The 15,378-nt window shown below is 31.9% G+C and overlaps 2 protein-coding genes across 3 annotated transcripts in view; both read right to left on the reverse strand.

Annotated features, from left to right (window-relative positions):
- Positions 1 to 15,378, reverse strand: part of LOC129804992 (contactin-2-like) — an 89,733-nt gene that overhangs the window by 13,274 nt on the left and 61,081 nt on the right. The gene's annotated exons all lie outside the window — the stretch shown is intronic.
- On the reverse strand, positions 6,901 to 13,450 carry LOC129804991 (uncharacterized). Its single transcript, XM_055852792.1, has 3 exons — positions 13,256 to 13,450; positions 13,066 to 13,183; positions 6,901 to 9,415 (listed from the first exon to the last, which is right to left on the reverse strand). Exon 3 carries the CDS (start codon positions 9,398 to 9,400, stop codon positions 6,977 to 6,979), a length of 2,424 nt encoding a protein of 807 aa, XP_055708767.1. The 5' UTR covers positions 9,401 to 9,415; positions 13,066 to 13,183; positions 13,256 to 13,450; the 3' UTR covers positions 6,901 to 6,976.

Consider the following 15,378-nt stretch of genomic DNA (forward strand, 5'->3'; position numbering starts at 1 on the left):
CAATTTCAATCAATTGCGGACCGATAATGAACTGACAATAAAATTATAATCGCAAATTAAATTTATTTCTCATGTGCTTTTAACGGGTTATGAGCTAAATTAGTCAAAATCGATTATGAACAGGTAAACGTAAAAATGCTTCACTGCAAAATTTATGAGTTAGTTGAAACGAAATAATTTAATGAATTTAATCAATATCAATTTTTGTAGCACAAACTATTGATTTCGAGATTTTCACAATGTGTATTTTCAAGGCGTAACTCGATCCAATCTGGCTAGGGAACCGACTTGTACCCTGAGATATCACGGAGAACTCGGGGAATCCATTCAATTTTCAGGGAGCTCACGTAGAACCTAAATATTCTTTCATGAAACCCGGGGGACCTATATATCTTTTCAGGAAACCCGGGGTACTCAAACATTTTTTCAAGGAACTCACGTGGACATCGGGGAACCCACACATTTTCTAGGGGGCTTTTCGGAAATCCAGGGAATCCATACATTTTTCAGAGAGTTCTTAGGGAACCTGGGGAACTCAGACATTTTCAGGAAACCGTTAGGGAACCGAGGGAACCCATATAATTATCAGGGAACTCACAGAGAACCCATCAAGTTTTTAGGGAGTTCGCGGGAACCTAAACATTTTTTTCAGGGAATCCGGGGAATTCATATTCTTTTTTCTATAAAACCCGGGTAACCCCATTTTTTTTCAGGGAACTCACTTGGAACCCGGAGAACCCATATATTCTTAGGGGACATTCCTGAAATCCGGAGAACCCATACATTTTTCGGGGATCTTTCAGAGAACTCAAGGGAACCCATATAAATCTCAGGGAACTGACAGAGAATCCTTACAATTTTCATGGATCTCACATTGAACCTATTCTTTCAGGTAACTCGGGGAACTCATCTATTTTTCAGGGAACCCGGGGAACCCATCTAGTTTAGAGGGAACTCACGGGGAACTATTACAATTTTTAAGGAGTTCAAGAAAAATCACTATAAGCCAATAATACCTTATAGGTGATGTGGGATAAAAAAAATCAGAAACCTAAACATTCTTTCAGAAAACCCGGGGAACTCATATTTTTTTTTTAACCCGGGGTACCCATACATTTTTTTTCATAGAACTAAGGTGGAATCCGGAGAACCCATAAATTTTTTAGGGTACTTTCCGGAAATCCGGGGAACTTTTAGAGAACCTAGGGAACCCATATATTTTTACAGGGAACTCATGTGAAACCCGGGGAACCCATACATTTTTTAGGGTACCCGGAGAACTTATATAATTTTCAGGAAACTTACGGTGAACCCATAAAATTTTTAGGGAATATTATTTCAGAGAACTAGGGGAATGCATACCTTTTTCAGGGAACTCCCGGGGATATCAAGGAATTCACGGGGAACCCAGGGAACCCATATATTTTTCCAGGGAACCAGGAACTCGAGCCACTCTAATAGCTTATAAATAATTTGTGTTATGCGATTTTTTTTAATGATTCTGAAAATTCTTTACATCATATTAGTTCCAATTTATTAGTATTTAAACTCAATAAAAATTAATTTTGTTTTTATTTTTCCATTGTCATCAATTACCGCTGAATATGCGCTTTTTTAATTTTTAATTTATTCCATTTCAGAGAATCTGTCCAAGTATTTTCTCAATTATGAAATATTAATGTACATTGAGAGGATGGACAGTGGACAGAACCTTCTGTCAATCTTCATTTTAAAGTGTTTTAAATAATTTAATTCCCGTATATCCAGTGTGTATATTCTGTATATGGTCTGTATATTCAGGGTTTTGGATATTCGTCGAATATTAGTTTTACTATGAAATTAAATTAAGCTAATAATCAAATATATCTAAATTAAACAATTTACCAATTCCCATATGGTCATTAATAAATTATTGCAGTTGCGGAGTTTTATTAAATTCATTTTGAAATTTATTGCAATAATTCTCTATTAATTGGTATAATGACTGCTATAATGGTTTTTTATTTGACTTTAAGTACTTTGTGCACAATCCTAATAAAGTTTAAACATCAAAAACAAAACTTATTCTGAAAACTTTTCAAAAATATTAAATAATTTTTGTACTGAAGTCAGAACTAATTTCTTAAGTTTATCTATGAAAGACTCTGGTTTCTAATCACAGTTATTATAAGTGTTTGAGTAAAATGAGAAATTTTCATAAAATATTCATGGCCATGGAAAACTCTCTAAAATGCATATTTTATCTAAAAAAAAACTCGCCTCATTTGCGTTTTTATACACAGCTTTATTCTGGTGTGAAATATAATGAAAAGTCTTTTAATGCTTTAAAATTTATCATATGACAAAAGAATGAAACACATTTTCAGACATCAATTTATTTCACAGAATGGCGTAGGTATATTTTTTGCGCTTAATGGAGACAGAACCTTCTCAGCTTGTCCCAACCCATCAGTGCCTTACTGATTTCTCCCATAGGAAATATTCTTTAAATTTACTTCAACAAGAAGCTGCATGAGACGAGGCAAAATTTCAATACTTAATTGCTTGACTTAGAAAAAATCATCAGATTGTTGATTTTTTCAGCTAAAACTACATATTTCCAAGCTCTGGGCATATAACGTGAAAACTAATGAACTTTGTAAATAGAGCGAAATTAAATCGACTTTTTGGGATTAATGCTAAAGTTATGAAGTAGCATTACTGATTGCAGCTTGTATATGTATAATTCTACTGACACAAAAAAATTGAAATAAATTTCTCAACCTAATCAAATAATTTATTAAAGATGAGTTTCTATTTTAACTCAGGATTGACAAAAATGCCACAAAATGTACTCGGTGTACTCGGCGCTCTTTTGCTTTCGTCTCTGTATCTTCTAAAATACTTTGAATTTTTATCGTATATTCATAGATAGTTTATCTAACGATTTTTAGAAATAAAAAGTACCAATTTCTTTTTACATTGTATAACTAGGGGGACCCCCTTAATAACTTCAAATATAAAATGTGTTCATCCCGGATACAGTAGGTGCCAAAAGTTTGTTGCCTCATGTATATTCTCGAAAACAAGTGGGAAAATTTACTTTTCAATTTTTTTTTAGAAATTAATGGCCTGTAATCCGTAGATCTTATGTTTCGAAAAAATCATTTTATTTCATATTAATAACTTAACTATTTAGGGTAAACGTCCTAATTCAAAACCATTTCCAGACGCTTTAACTTTGACAGAAGATTCAACACATTAAGTTCATATTTTTTCTGAAGAGAATTACATAAATTTGCTCCTTGACTCTTCTAGAATATTACTGTTTAGTAACAATTCTGTAAATATAATTTGAAAACTTCTTAGGGTAAGTGCTCATAATTTTGGACAGTTTCTAAATTTGGACACTTTGAGGGTAAAATTGGACACTAAAAATAAATTGATTAAAATGATGGATTTTTATTCCAATATTTGATGAAAAATGAATTCTATCTAAATATTTGTTCTTTTTGGAAGATTTTGACACTAAATACGTTAAATTTTGAATATGATTTGAGTTGAAATTGCTTTGTTGAAAATTCAGTGTGAGCAATTGCACAGAGAAAAATTTTGAGTTAAGTAAGAGTTTCTAAAATCAATCCTATTGAGAGTAAGTAAAAAATACCCTGTTTTGACTTATTTTTAGAAAGTTTTTTCTAATACTCCTACATTTACCTCAAATAGGGTACAATGTAGAAATATGCGGTCTTAATTATTAGTACAGTTGAGATTGAAGTTAGAATATTTCAGGGTTAAATTTGGGTCTGGTCGTCTTTTACCTCTTTATTAGTATAAATTACTCATTTTAACCTTCTGCTAGGATTAAAAATAGTACAAGAGGGTTAATTTAAGTATATTTAATGGATTAAATTTAGAAATATCAGTGGGTTGATTATAGAATAATTCGGAGTTAAATCTAGAATGTTCCATCTAGAATATCAAGAGATTGATTTAAGTAACATTTATGATTAAACGGTGAATTTTAGGTACTTTTCGGGGTTGATTTTAGAAACTTTTAGGATTGATTATAATTTTATCAGGCCAGGTTTAATTTTAGTAACAGGAGGGTTAATTTTAGTAACTCGTAGGAATGATTTCAGAACACATTGACGGTAAATTTTAGTAACCTGCGGAGTTAATTTTAGTAACTTTTGGGATTAATTTTAGTAGCATTCAGAATTAATTTTAGAATATCAAGGGGATCAATTTTAGTAACCTGCGGGGTTAATTTTAGACACTTTCAGGATTAATTTTAGTAACATTCAGGATTGATTTTAGAATATCGAGGGAATCAATTTTAGTAACCTGCGGGTTAATTTTAGTAACTTTTGGGATTAATTTTAGTAGCATTCAGAATTAATTTTAGAATATCAAGGGGATCAATTTTAGTAACCTGCGGGGTTAATTTTAGACACTTTCAGGATTAATTTTAGTAACATTCAGGATTGATTTTAGAATATCGAGGGAATCAATTTTAGTAACCTGCGGGTTAATTTTAGTAACTTTTGGGATTAATTTTAGTAGCATTCAGAATTAATTTTAGAATATCGATGGGATCAATTTTAGTAACCTGTGGGTTAATTTTAGTAACCTTCAGGATTAATTTTAGTAGTATTCAGAATTAATTTTAGAATATCGAGGGCATCGAGGGCATCAATTTTAGTAACCTGCGGGGTTAATTTTAGAAACTTTCAGGATTAATTTTACTAACATTCAGGATTGATTTTAGAATATCGAGGGGATCAATTTTAGTAACCTGCGGGTTAATTTTAGTAACTTTTGGGATTAATTTTAGTAGCATACAGAATTAATTTTAGAATATTGAGGGGATCAATTTTAGTAACCTGCGGGTTAATTTTAGTAACTTTCAGGATTAATTTTAGTAACATTCAGGATTGATTTTAGAATATCGTGGGGATCAAATTTAATAACCAGCGGGTTAATTTTAGTAACTTTTGGGATTAATTTTAGTAGCATACAGAATTAATTTTAGAATATTGAGGGGATCAATTTTAGTAACCTGCGGGTTAATTTTAGTAACTTTCAGGATTAATTTTAGTAACATTCAGGATTGATTTTAGAATATCGTGGGGATCAAATTTAGTAACCAGCGGGTTAATTTTAGTAATCTTTCTGGATTAATTATGTAACTTTTAGGATTGATTTTAGAATATCGTGGGAATCAATTTTAGTAACCTGGAGGATAAATTTTAGTAAACGAAGGGGGCTTAATTTTAGGAAGTTTCAAGATTGATTTTAGAATAATGGGGGGGGGGGCCAATTTTAGTTTCAAAAGGGTTATTTAGAATAAAATTATTATTGTTATAGTGACTATAAGATTTTTTTTGTCATCTGGGTTTACATTTAGATTTAATTATATTGTGGCGGTTTATTTTAGAATATGGGTTATATTAATAGGAGCGTTGATTTGACATCACAGCAATTTTCTTTGATCACCTCCATTAGTCCATCACGCCTTTGTCATGGAAATTGCTCGTAAAAAAATAAGTGTACTTTTTACCCTCCGGTCATCTTAAATCGATTCATAACAAGAGAATATGAAAATAAGATATGTTATCTTGTGATATCTATTAAAGAGGTCAACAGCCAACTAGTTTAAATATTTTTTGATTGGGTCCAAATTTCAAGTTGTAGCTTGTATCGCCGACTCTGTAAAATTATTACCAATATTTTTTTCTCTAGAACTCATAGAAGTAATAAAAATGCCTAAGATCAAACACAAGTATTCAAGAGGATTTTTTTTACCTATTTGAAAAACCAAATAATGTACAAAACGCATATAGGGTAAGTGTGCCAAATTTCGGCCAGCTTCTAATTTCGGCCATTTTGAGTGTAATTTCGGCCATGCAAATAAATTAATTAAAATTATGTATGTAATCTTCGAATAGTCAATGAATTCATTTTGCTTTCAAATATTTATTCATTTTAGGATGTATTAACACAAAGACAGTTAAATTTTAGGTATAATTTGAATTTAAATTGTGTTGTAAAAACTCAGTGTAGAAAGAGTCTTACAAAAAATGTGACAGATCGATTGTGTCTCTAGCAGTGTTGTGATTTGTGGTGAAGTGCAGTAGGTTTTCCTTCGGTGTTTTTCATGAAAATTGATTAGTTTTCATTAAAGATTGTTTCTGTTTATGTTAATAGTGAATCAATCTTTAAATTTCGGGTAAAATTTCCCATTAGGATCCTGTATTTCGTGTAAAAAAGTATATACTTTGTGAGCGTCTCTCCGATGAGGTAGTGTTGCCTATTTCGGCCACATCTTTTGCTTTCCAAAATTTCTTATTCATTTTATGTTTTCTTTTTCAATTTCTGAATTCTACAATGTCCAGAGCAAAAACCATCGCTTCTATGAAAAAGATTATGTGAAAAAGTCATTGGAAGAGTTCAGGAAGTGCAAATTGCTACGGGAATCTGCGCATAAATTTGAGATGCTACTCTTCAGGTGTTTAGGACAAATTACACGGAAGATCTCAGGGCTTGTGAGTCATATAAACGTATTAAATTAAATATTAAACTCGTTCCGTTTGACGTTTTGAAATTTTCTATCCGTTCCGTCACAAAAGGGGGTCAGATAAAGGGTGGCCGAAATTTCACACAAAGTGGCCGAAATACTGCTCAAAGCAATGTCCATATTTTTATTAATTTTTCAATATTTTAGGAAGCGATTTAAAGAAAACAAAAATGATAAACTAGTCTTGAAGGTTCCACACAACCCTCCCGAAAAGGAAGTAACAAAAAATATCAATATGAATTAAAAATATTGCATTTCAAACTTAGGACTTCGGTGCTTACATGCAATCATGCCGAAATTTGGCACACTTACCCTATGCGATTTTTATTAATCAGCAACAATTTGTTTTTAATTACTAACAATATAATACTAATACTTTTTACTTATTAACCATTTAACTTTATCTTCAATTTACATTTAGAATTCCTGAAGTCTAATATAAATCTTTCCCGCGAAATTAATTTTTGGTAGAGGCGGACTACGTATTTTATTAAATTCGTAAAAGTTAAACAATTCTGTTGTTCCTTTAATTTGGATGGATTCCAAATGGGGATTCTTTTCTGAATTATATTCATTGGTGATTACGTAAATACTTTCATTTATTATCATAATCACTGAAATCTCTTGTATTTTACCATCAATGAGGATAGCATTACCTGTCTCGTAAGTAGTTTCTTTTATACGACATTTCTTTACCGTACTCATGTCTTCAGGAATATTAATTCCTGTACTGTTTTCTGAGATATTGTAGGAGAGTTGAACTTTCTTTATATCTTTTGGATTATATTCAATCATCGGACAGAGAACATCATTTTTAAAAATTACACTCGAAAATCGATAAGCGTATTTTATTGCAACAGACAGGCAAATGTTGACACGTGATGTGACATTTTTCGTATAAGATTTAAACTCTTTGTGTTTCGCTTCATTTCTAAAGTTCCACATAAACTTCAGAGGTCCACATTTTCTTATTGCTGATGCATAGTGAGTGAGAAAATGCATTTTTGGTTTTAATTTGTGGCCACTAAACTTAATGTAAGCCTCATGGTGTTCAGCAATAAGACTTTCCAAAACGAACAAATCATGTTCACGAAAATCGGATTTAAGAAGAATATCTATAATCTGAATTAAATAGAGATATAGCATCCATGCTTCATCATGTTCTGGCACATAGTCCCCAATCATAAGTGGCAGAAAATGCACGAAACTTTTCATTTCAGCTGCACTTAGATTCAACTTTCCTTTCGACGTTATATAAGCCAAGGACAACGCTCTACCTGTATTTACATTGTAAACCTTAAAAGCTTCTTTTCTGTCGTTTAAATCATTAATCGTAAAATATTTCTTTTTTTTTATAAAGTGAATCAAAATTTCAGACAATGTGAAGTGACAAATGCCCTCGTATATATCGTGCATAATGTCTACCCCGTAATTTTGAGTGACGTGAAAAAGAGGCAATGAGTTTAAGATCGAATTTTCAACAATTCCGTGTGAATTTTCTGACTGTAAATGTTCATCATAATTCGAAAAATTTCTCAATTTTTCTGGATCTTCCTTGTAATTACATTCACATTCTAAACGAGACAAGAAACAGATTCTGCAATAATAATCACTTCGAAAAGATTTTTTGTAACCTGTGATTTCATTCATACCCTTGTTATCTCCTAGTATTTGGCAAAGAAGAAAATGAATTCTGATTTCTTCACCACGGATGCGAATTACTATTCCTGTTTCATAAAGACTCTTAAATACATCTACTAACTCGTACAACAATGCTTCATTTCCGTAGTTTTTGTGGTCTTCTGTTTTAAAAAATGCTGCTGGAAAAATGTGTTGTAGTTGAGACAGATGCTCTTGCGGAAGTACAGGAATGTGGTAGTATGCTCCACAGATACTCGTCGAATGATGTCCTAGAGGATTATTCACCTCGAAGTCGTCGAAGTACAAGAAAACGGGAAACACAATTTTTTCTCCAAAATTTTGTGATTTCTTCTTCCATAGTTCACTTGAAACGAAATTCAAGATGCTATCTGAGAACTCTAATTCGTTCAATCTGGTCAAAGTGCTAGAATACACTCCATCACATTCGAAATACTTGATGAGTTGAAAATCAATATGCATGATGACTCCTTTCACATCTTCTGTGACCAGTTCAAAATTACCCTTCTTTCTTTTGAGTACAATTTCATTATTGATTGAGTAGCACTTCGGTGGTTTGAAAATTCCTTGTCTCTGTAGTGAATTTTTAAATTTGTACTCCGAAGAGTATTCATCAAATGCATGAGCCAGTATAAATGACATCTCGCGCATGTTATCACTATTATGATTTCCTTCGATCATTGAAAACTGCTCCATATACTTTGATATCGGTTTCAAACAATGATATTCAATAAGTGATTGAATCAGTAGCACATCCTGACGATTGAAGTGATCAATACCGTGAAGTTGAAGCATCAACTTGAATAGGTGTTCTTGGAAGTCTTTTTTAAGACTATGGAAATCAGGTGCACATGGAGTGGACTCACTCATATTTTCATTAAAGCCAAAATTGCTCTCCTCACCCTCCCTGACCGTAATACTGGGTTCAGTCTCTTCTGGTAAATAACCAATGTCCATTTGGTGGTCATTTAGAGGAAAAGAAGTAGTACTTGTACTGGGATTTACAGGTAAATGGTTGCTCTTCAAATGTTTTTTGAATCTGTTTAATGCGGTGAATTTTTTAAGGCAATTTTCTTGCATGCACTCATACACATTTTCTTCTTGTGTATGAACATCTTTGATGTGATGAACGAAGATTTCAACTGTAGTAAATACATTCGAACATAAACTACACTGAAACATAGTTGCGATGTATACCTGAAACAAAACAAGCAACGCTAGTTACAGTGGAGTCTCTTTAACATAACCCAACAATTGACATTTTGAATCCAACCGGCGTTCGAATTTAAGAGATTCGGATTTGAGAGACTCTACTGTATATCTTTTAGTGAATGATGTGAAAAAATGTTTGTCATTTTGCTATAGATATTGAAAATTAAGTGAAGAAACATTGCTTTCTACACTTCATTAACTCTTTAACGACGAGACACTTTTTACGGACCGAAAATCAGCAATAAAAATGAAACCTATAAACAAAATTACAAAAATAACTTAGGGGAAACTGGGGCACCACCAAACACGGGGTACCACCAAACAGTAATTTTTATTTCTAAACTACTTGGACTATCTCGACCATTCCTTCAGTGGACAAGCATCCCTATATTGCCTATAAATTCCTATCGGTCTTATCCTCTGATATCCAATATCCGATTAAAAAATCACAGTGTTTGGTGGTACCCCGTGTTTCGTGGTGCCCCAGTTTCCCCTACATCTAACCTTGGAAAGTCCAAGAGAGTCTGATTTAGTGCACTTTTTACCTCTACGAGCGATAGAGACAAAAATAGCCCAAAAATTTAAATCAATTTTCTGACAATACTAATGAATAATAATTTTCAATCTAATGAAAATTACTATGTTTGAGTATTGTAGTTTCTTTTTTCACAATGGTTTTGCTTAAAAAATTGAAAGTATAAAAAATAATTAAAATCATTTTTCGATATGAGAATATAAAAAATCGTCATTTTTAAGCTTAAAAATTTACTATATAGCAAATAGCTAGAGACTTGCAAAAAATAGCCCAGATTCCTTTAACTTTCTACTTCACAATTATGTACAAACATAAGAAAAAATAACTTGCGGTAGTCAGGAAAAATTATTTTCCCTATGGGACACCGGTGTTCCAATCGTCCTTAAAGGGTTAAGTTTTGAAGGATGAGATTTTCTGACTTTTTGATTTCCTAACTTTTTAGAGGAAAACAAAACTTAGGTGGCTGCTTAACTTTTTTTAGACCGAAAATATATTTGTGGAAATAATAATTTCAAAGCAATATTTTCTTGTTGATAAAATTCTAAACAGATTTTAAAATTGTGTTGAATTTTTCACATAAGTATATAAGAAAAAGTAAATAAAAAAAAAACAAATGAAAATTTAGTGCAGATTTTTGTAATGGATGGGTCAGATCCTAACCAATGTATAGGCGGAACTCTTATCTACTAGAGTAGGTAACTTTTGTTCTATTTTTCTAAGGCATTGAATAAACGAGCAGTAAAAGATCAAATTGGTCAGCAAAAAATTCTAAACAATCAGTAAAAAATAAAAAAATGCTCAGTAAAAAGTTGAAAAAAGACAGTAAAAAATAAATTAAAAAAGAGCATTATTTTATTAAAAGTGGTCAGCAAAAAATGAAAAGTGGTAAGTAAAAAAACACGATCAGTAAAAAGTAAAAGATGATCAGTAAAAACTAAAAAATAAAAAAAGTAAAAAATATAAAGTAGTCAGTAAAAAATAAAAAATGAGCAGTAAAAAAATTCAAAAAGCAGTAAAAAATTAAAAATGAGCAGAAAAAAATAAAAAGTGGTCATCAAACACTTAAAAATGAGCAGTAAAAATATTCGAGTAGATCAGTAGAAAATTAGAAATGATCAGTAAAAAAAATTTAAAAAAGCAAAAAAATTAAATTAGCAATGAAAAATAAATAGTAGTCAGCAAAAAATTATTAATGAGCAGTAGAAATATTCGAATTGATCAGCAAAAAAATAAAAATTAGCAATAAAAAATTAAAACTAGTAAGTAAAAAATATAAAGTGATCAGCAAAAAATTAAAAGTGAGCAGTAAAATATAAAAAGTTGTCAGTAAAAAATTAAAAGTGGCCAGTAAAAATAAAGTGGCCAGTAAAAATAAAGTGGCCAGTAAAAAATAGAAATTGGTTATTTAGGAAGTTATCAGTACAGCCTGTTGGGGCAAAGGGAAATTTGCTGTGCTAAGAAATTTGCCGACCACTGCCTACTGACCAATTTTTATTTTTACGTACCAATTTTTATATTTTACTGTTCATTTAATTTTTTACCGACTAATTTTTATTTTTTACTGCTTATTTTAAATTTTTTTGCTGATCACTTTTTATTTTTTACTGACCACTTTTTATTTTTTTACTCACCAATTTTTATTTTTTGCTGATCATTTTTTTAAATTTTTTTACTGATATACTCAAATATTTCTACTGATCGATTCGAAGTACAGTAGAGTCTCGCTATAGGCCATCGCTCTATAGTCCACAACTTATCGACCATTGATTTTAAAACACTGATTTTAAGTTAGGTTATGTTTTTTAGTACGCGACATGCATAATTATTTTAATATTTTTGGCAAACTTTATTGAGTAGTTGTGATAATTGTAATCCACAATAAAGAGAGCAAGGACAAGTACCACAATCGCAAAAAAAGTTGAAGCCGTCGAGCAATTTCAATACTAAAAGTCGTTGATAATTTTGAAAAATTACATGGACTATAGTGCGACCCAAGTGTCAAATCTGGAACAAAATATGGACTATAGCGAGACTCTACTGTATTTACTGACCAAATTTAACTTTTTACTGACAAAATTGAATATTTTTACTGATTTTTCGAATTAGTTGCTGATCAAATTTAAGTTTTTGCTGACCACTTTTCACTTTTTACTGCTTATTTACTTTTTTCCTTTTTCTAAGACATGTTTTTAAGGCTAAAAAGCAACAATTTTTCACGACATTCCATTAATCCTTTATGGACGATTGGAACACCGGTGTCCCACAAAAAAAATTTTCCTGACTACCTAGAGTTATTTTTTCTTATGTTTGTACGTAATTGTAAAGTAGGAGGTTGAAGGAATATAGGATATTTTTTGCAAGTCCCAAGCTATTTCCTATATAGTAAATTTTTAAGCATAAAAATGACAAATTTTAAAATTTTCATTTTGAAAATGTATTTTAATTTTTTTTATATTGTAATTTTTTAAACAAAACCGTTTTGCTAAAAAAAACTACAATACTCAAAGATTTTTTTTTTCATTGGATTGAAAATTAGCAGTCATTGGTATCCTCAGAAAAATTATTAAAATTTTTGGGCTATTTTTGTCCCTATCGTTCTATAGAGACAAAAAACACACCAAATCAGACTTTGTTGGATTTTCTAATGTTAGATGTAAGATCTTTTACTAATTTTGTTTATCGGTTTCATAATTATTGCTGATTTTCAGTCAGCGAAAACTGTGTCGTCGTTAAAGGGTTAAAATATCTCATTTAGCAAATCTATAAGCCATGAATTGAAGGCTATGTCAAAACATGTTTTGTTTTTTATGTCTACAGTTTTTGGTCATTCCGGGAGTGATGAAAATGTGAGAATGGAGGGATTCTAAAAAGTCACGCTGTTAAAAATTGATTAAGTGCGTTAAGTATGTGTTCCACAAAGTTTTGAGAATCCGAAATCCAAGATTTATATGTCCCGTCCATGAATCTTTCCCACCAAAGACTCCAGTCACCCAAAAAGCAGTTCAAAACTTCGGACGGCTCTAGCAGCGCTCAGGGGGCAAGGAATCAAAATACAGTTGTGCTAGTAAGAAATAATGGCAGAGGGTATTCATCTATTTACCCGGTACTTTAACTGCCTGTAGAACTATGACAAGATGCTTGAGAAGTTTCCGGAGTGATGCACATCTACTGGGTCTTCACAAGGTCAACTTCCTCAAGATCACTCAGATTGCCAAAACCTTAAGAATTTCAAGAAAAACAGGAAATAATGTAAAGATTTTTGCAATTCCAAAATGCACTGGACTGTTTACTTTTGTAAATTTGTTTTTTTCACTGGACAAAATTTCACTAAAAAACAAATTTCACTGGACCTGATCACTGATCTTTGAATATACAAGGTCCAAACTTTACTTTTTTTTTTATCAAAATTGCGTTTCAATTTCACTGAAAAAATAGTTTAAACAGTGAAACCACCTAGCACTTTTTCTGCTGACATCGGCAAAATTGACCACACTGAAGATTTTGTAAAAATTGAAGTGGTATACTGTCAATTTCCGCGCGTATTTTACACTATAAAATACAGTGCTGTCTCGCTGCACAGTTTGGGTACTTTTTTTGACAGTTCTCTCTCTGAATATGCACAACTTTTTTTGAAATTCCCAACGGTTTTTCTCCTTCTTTTATTAAATTATTATTTTTTTATTGTTCTAGAATTTCCCGTGTTATTTTAACTATAATATGAGACAGAAAAAATAAAGTTAAGATAATTAAAAACGAGAAAAATTAGTTACCAAGAAAATAATTTTCTTTATTACTTTGTCAAAATGTAAACAAATTGATTTTGAATGCAACCGACACAAAAGCTGTGCATATAGAGAGTGTGCATATAGAGAGACAGAACTGTAAATCTAAATTTCAGAAATTTTATGTATATCTGGTATGTAGAAAGCTGAATAATTCAAATAAAACTTATAAGTGAAGGGAAAACAAGTATTTATGATACATTCCAAAACACTCAGATTGGGTTCCAAAATGCACAGTTGTCCGAAATGTACCACAATACCCTATAAACATCCCAACAAATGGAAACTCCAACGTAAATAATATCCCAAGTAAAACATATTTTTAGACAAGAGAAAATTAAAAGATTCTTTTAATTTGAAAAAGGAAATCAGAATAGAATTTTGGGCAAGGAGTAGATAACTAACTGTGCCGCTCACGGTTCATTCGAGTGCCAATATTTTGTATTAAAATTTGCCGATTTCGCTCGGATTTGTCGATCTCGTGCCGGTATGGAGATTCGGCAGAACTCCCGCAGAAATTCAGCGACACGGATTTATACGAACCATACGAACCACACAGTTTAAACAAACGAACGGTATGATTCATAAGAGCGAACTGAGGTTTAAATCTGCTGAGTCTTCGCTAAAATCGCGAGAATCTACCGATTTTTGCTACGTAACATGCCGATCTGTCGATTTCTGTCCAAATTGTGCCGATCTCTCAATAATTAGCTCCAGATCGGGCAATTTTGCCGATCGCCGCTCACGGTTCACTTCGAGAGCCACTTATTCACCTCTTGATTTTGAGTTTCTTGTGGATTGCCTACATCAGAGAGCATCGTAGAGCGGTCTACTCCGACATCTCATCTTCCTGATTGATCATCATCTCAACTTGGGCATTGGTTACTATCCCATCTTGCATACTGGTCACCTGATCATCTCGTAGACATGTCTTTTTCGGAACATCGCATTTGCGATACAGTTGATCTAGAGGGCTCAAAGTCATGTTGCTCAGTGAAAATTTACTGTGATTTATTGACCATTTCCTTTCTTTTAATCCCAGTAAGGGATATCCTATAAGGGACATCTGCGATTCCGGGAATTGTGTCATCCTCTACAATCTTGAATACAGTGTGGCCTTCGAAATTCCTAAGGCTACGGAAGCATTCTTAACTCAGCCTATTTCACAGAGAAAATCAATGAAGAGTTGCCTGCATGACTGCCTTATCCATAGGTGCTGCAATTTTCCTCTCTCACTTTATTTTTCTCCATCTTCTTTATCCCAAAATTGAATAAATAGAGTCACAAAACTTTTCACTATCTTTTCCTGAATAGTTTTTCTCCTTGTGACACAAAAACAATAACATAAAAGTGAGGTTATGTAAAAAAATACAAAAATGAGTTATAAGCTGGAAAAGCTTATGGAAGGTATGATTCTTTCAATTCATTTCAGTTTGTACTAACAAAAAAGGCTTTTATGCAAAAATAATATAAAATTGTTTTCATAATTATTTAACTGCGGTCTAACTGAAACAGATTACTATTTGTTTATCGAGTTTAATGTATTTCACATAGTAGTTTATAGCAATTGATCAAATCGAAGAATTACAATAGTTGTGATTATGAAAGAATTACACTTAATAATAGAGTTG

Source organism: Phlebotomus papatasi, chromosome 2 (assembly GCF_024763615.1).
Source record: "Phlebotomus papatasi isolate M1 chromosome 2, Ppap_2.1, whole genome shotgun sequence".
NCBI classification, from domain to species: domain Eukaryota; kingdom Metazoa; phylum Arthropoda; class Insecta; order Diptera; family Psychodidae; genus Phlebotomus; species Phlebotomus papatasi.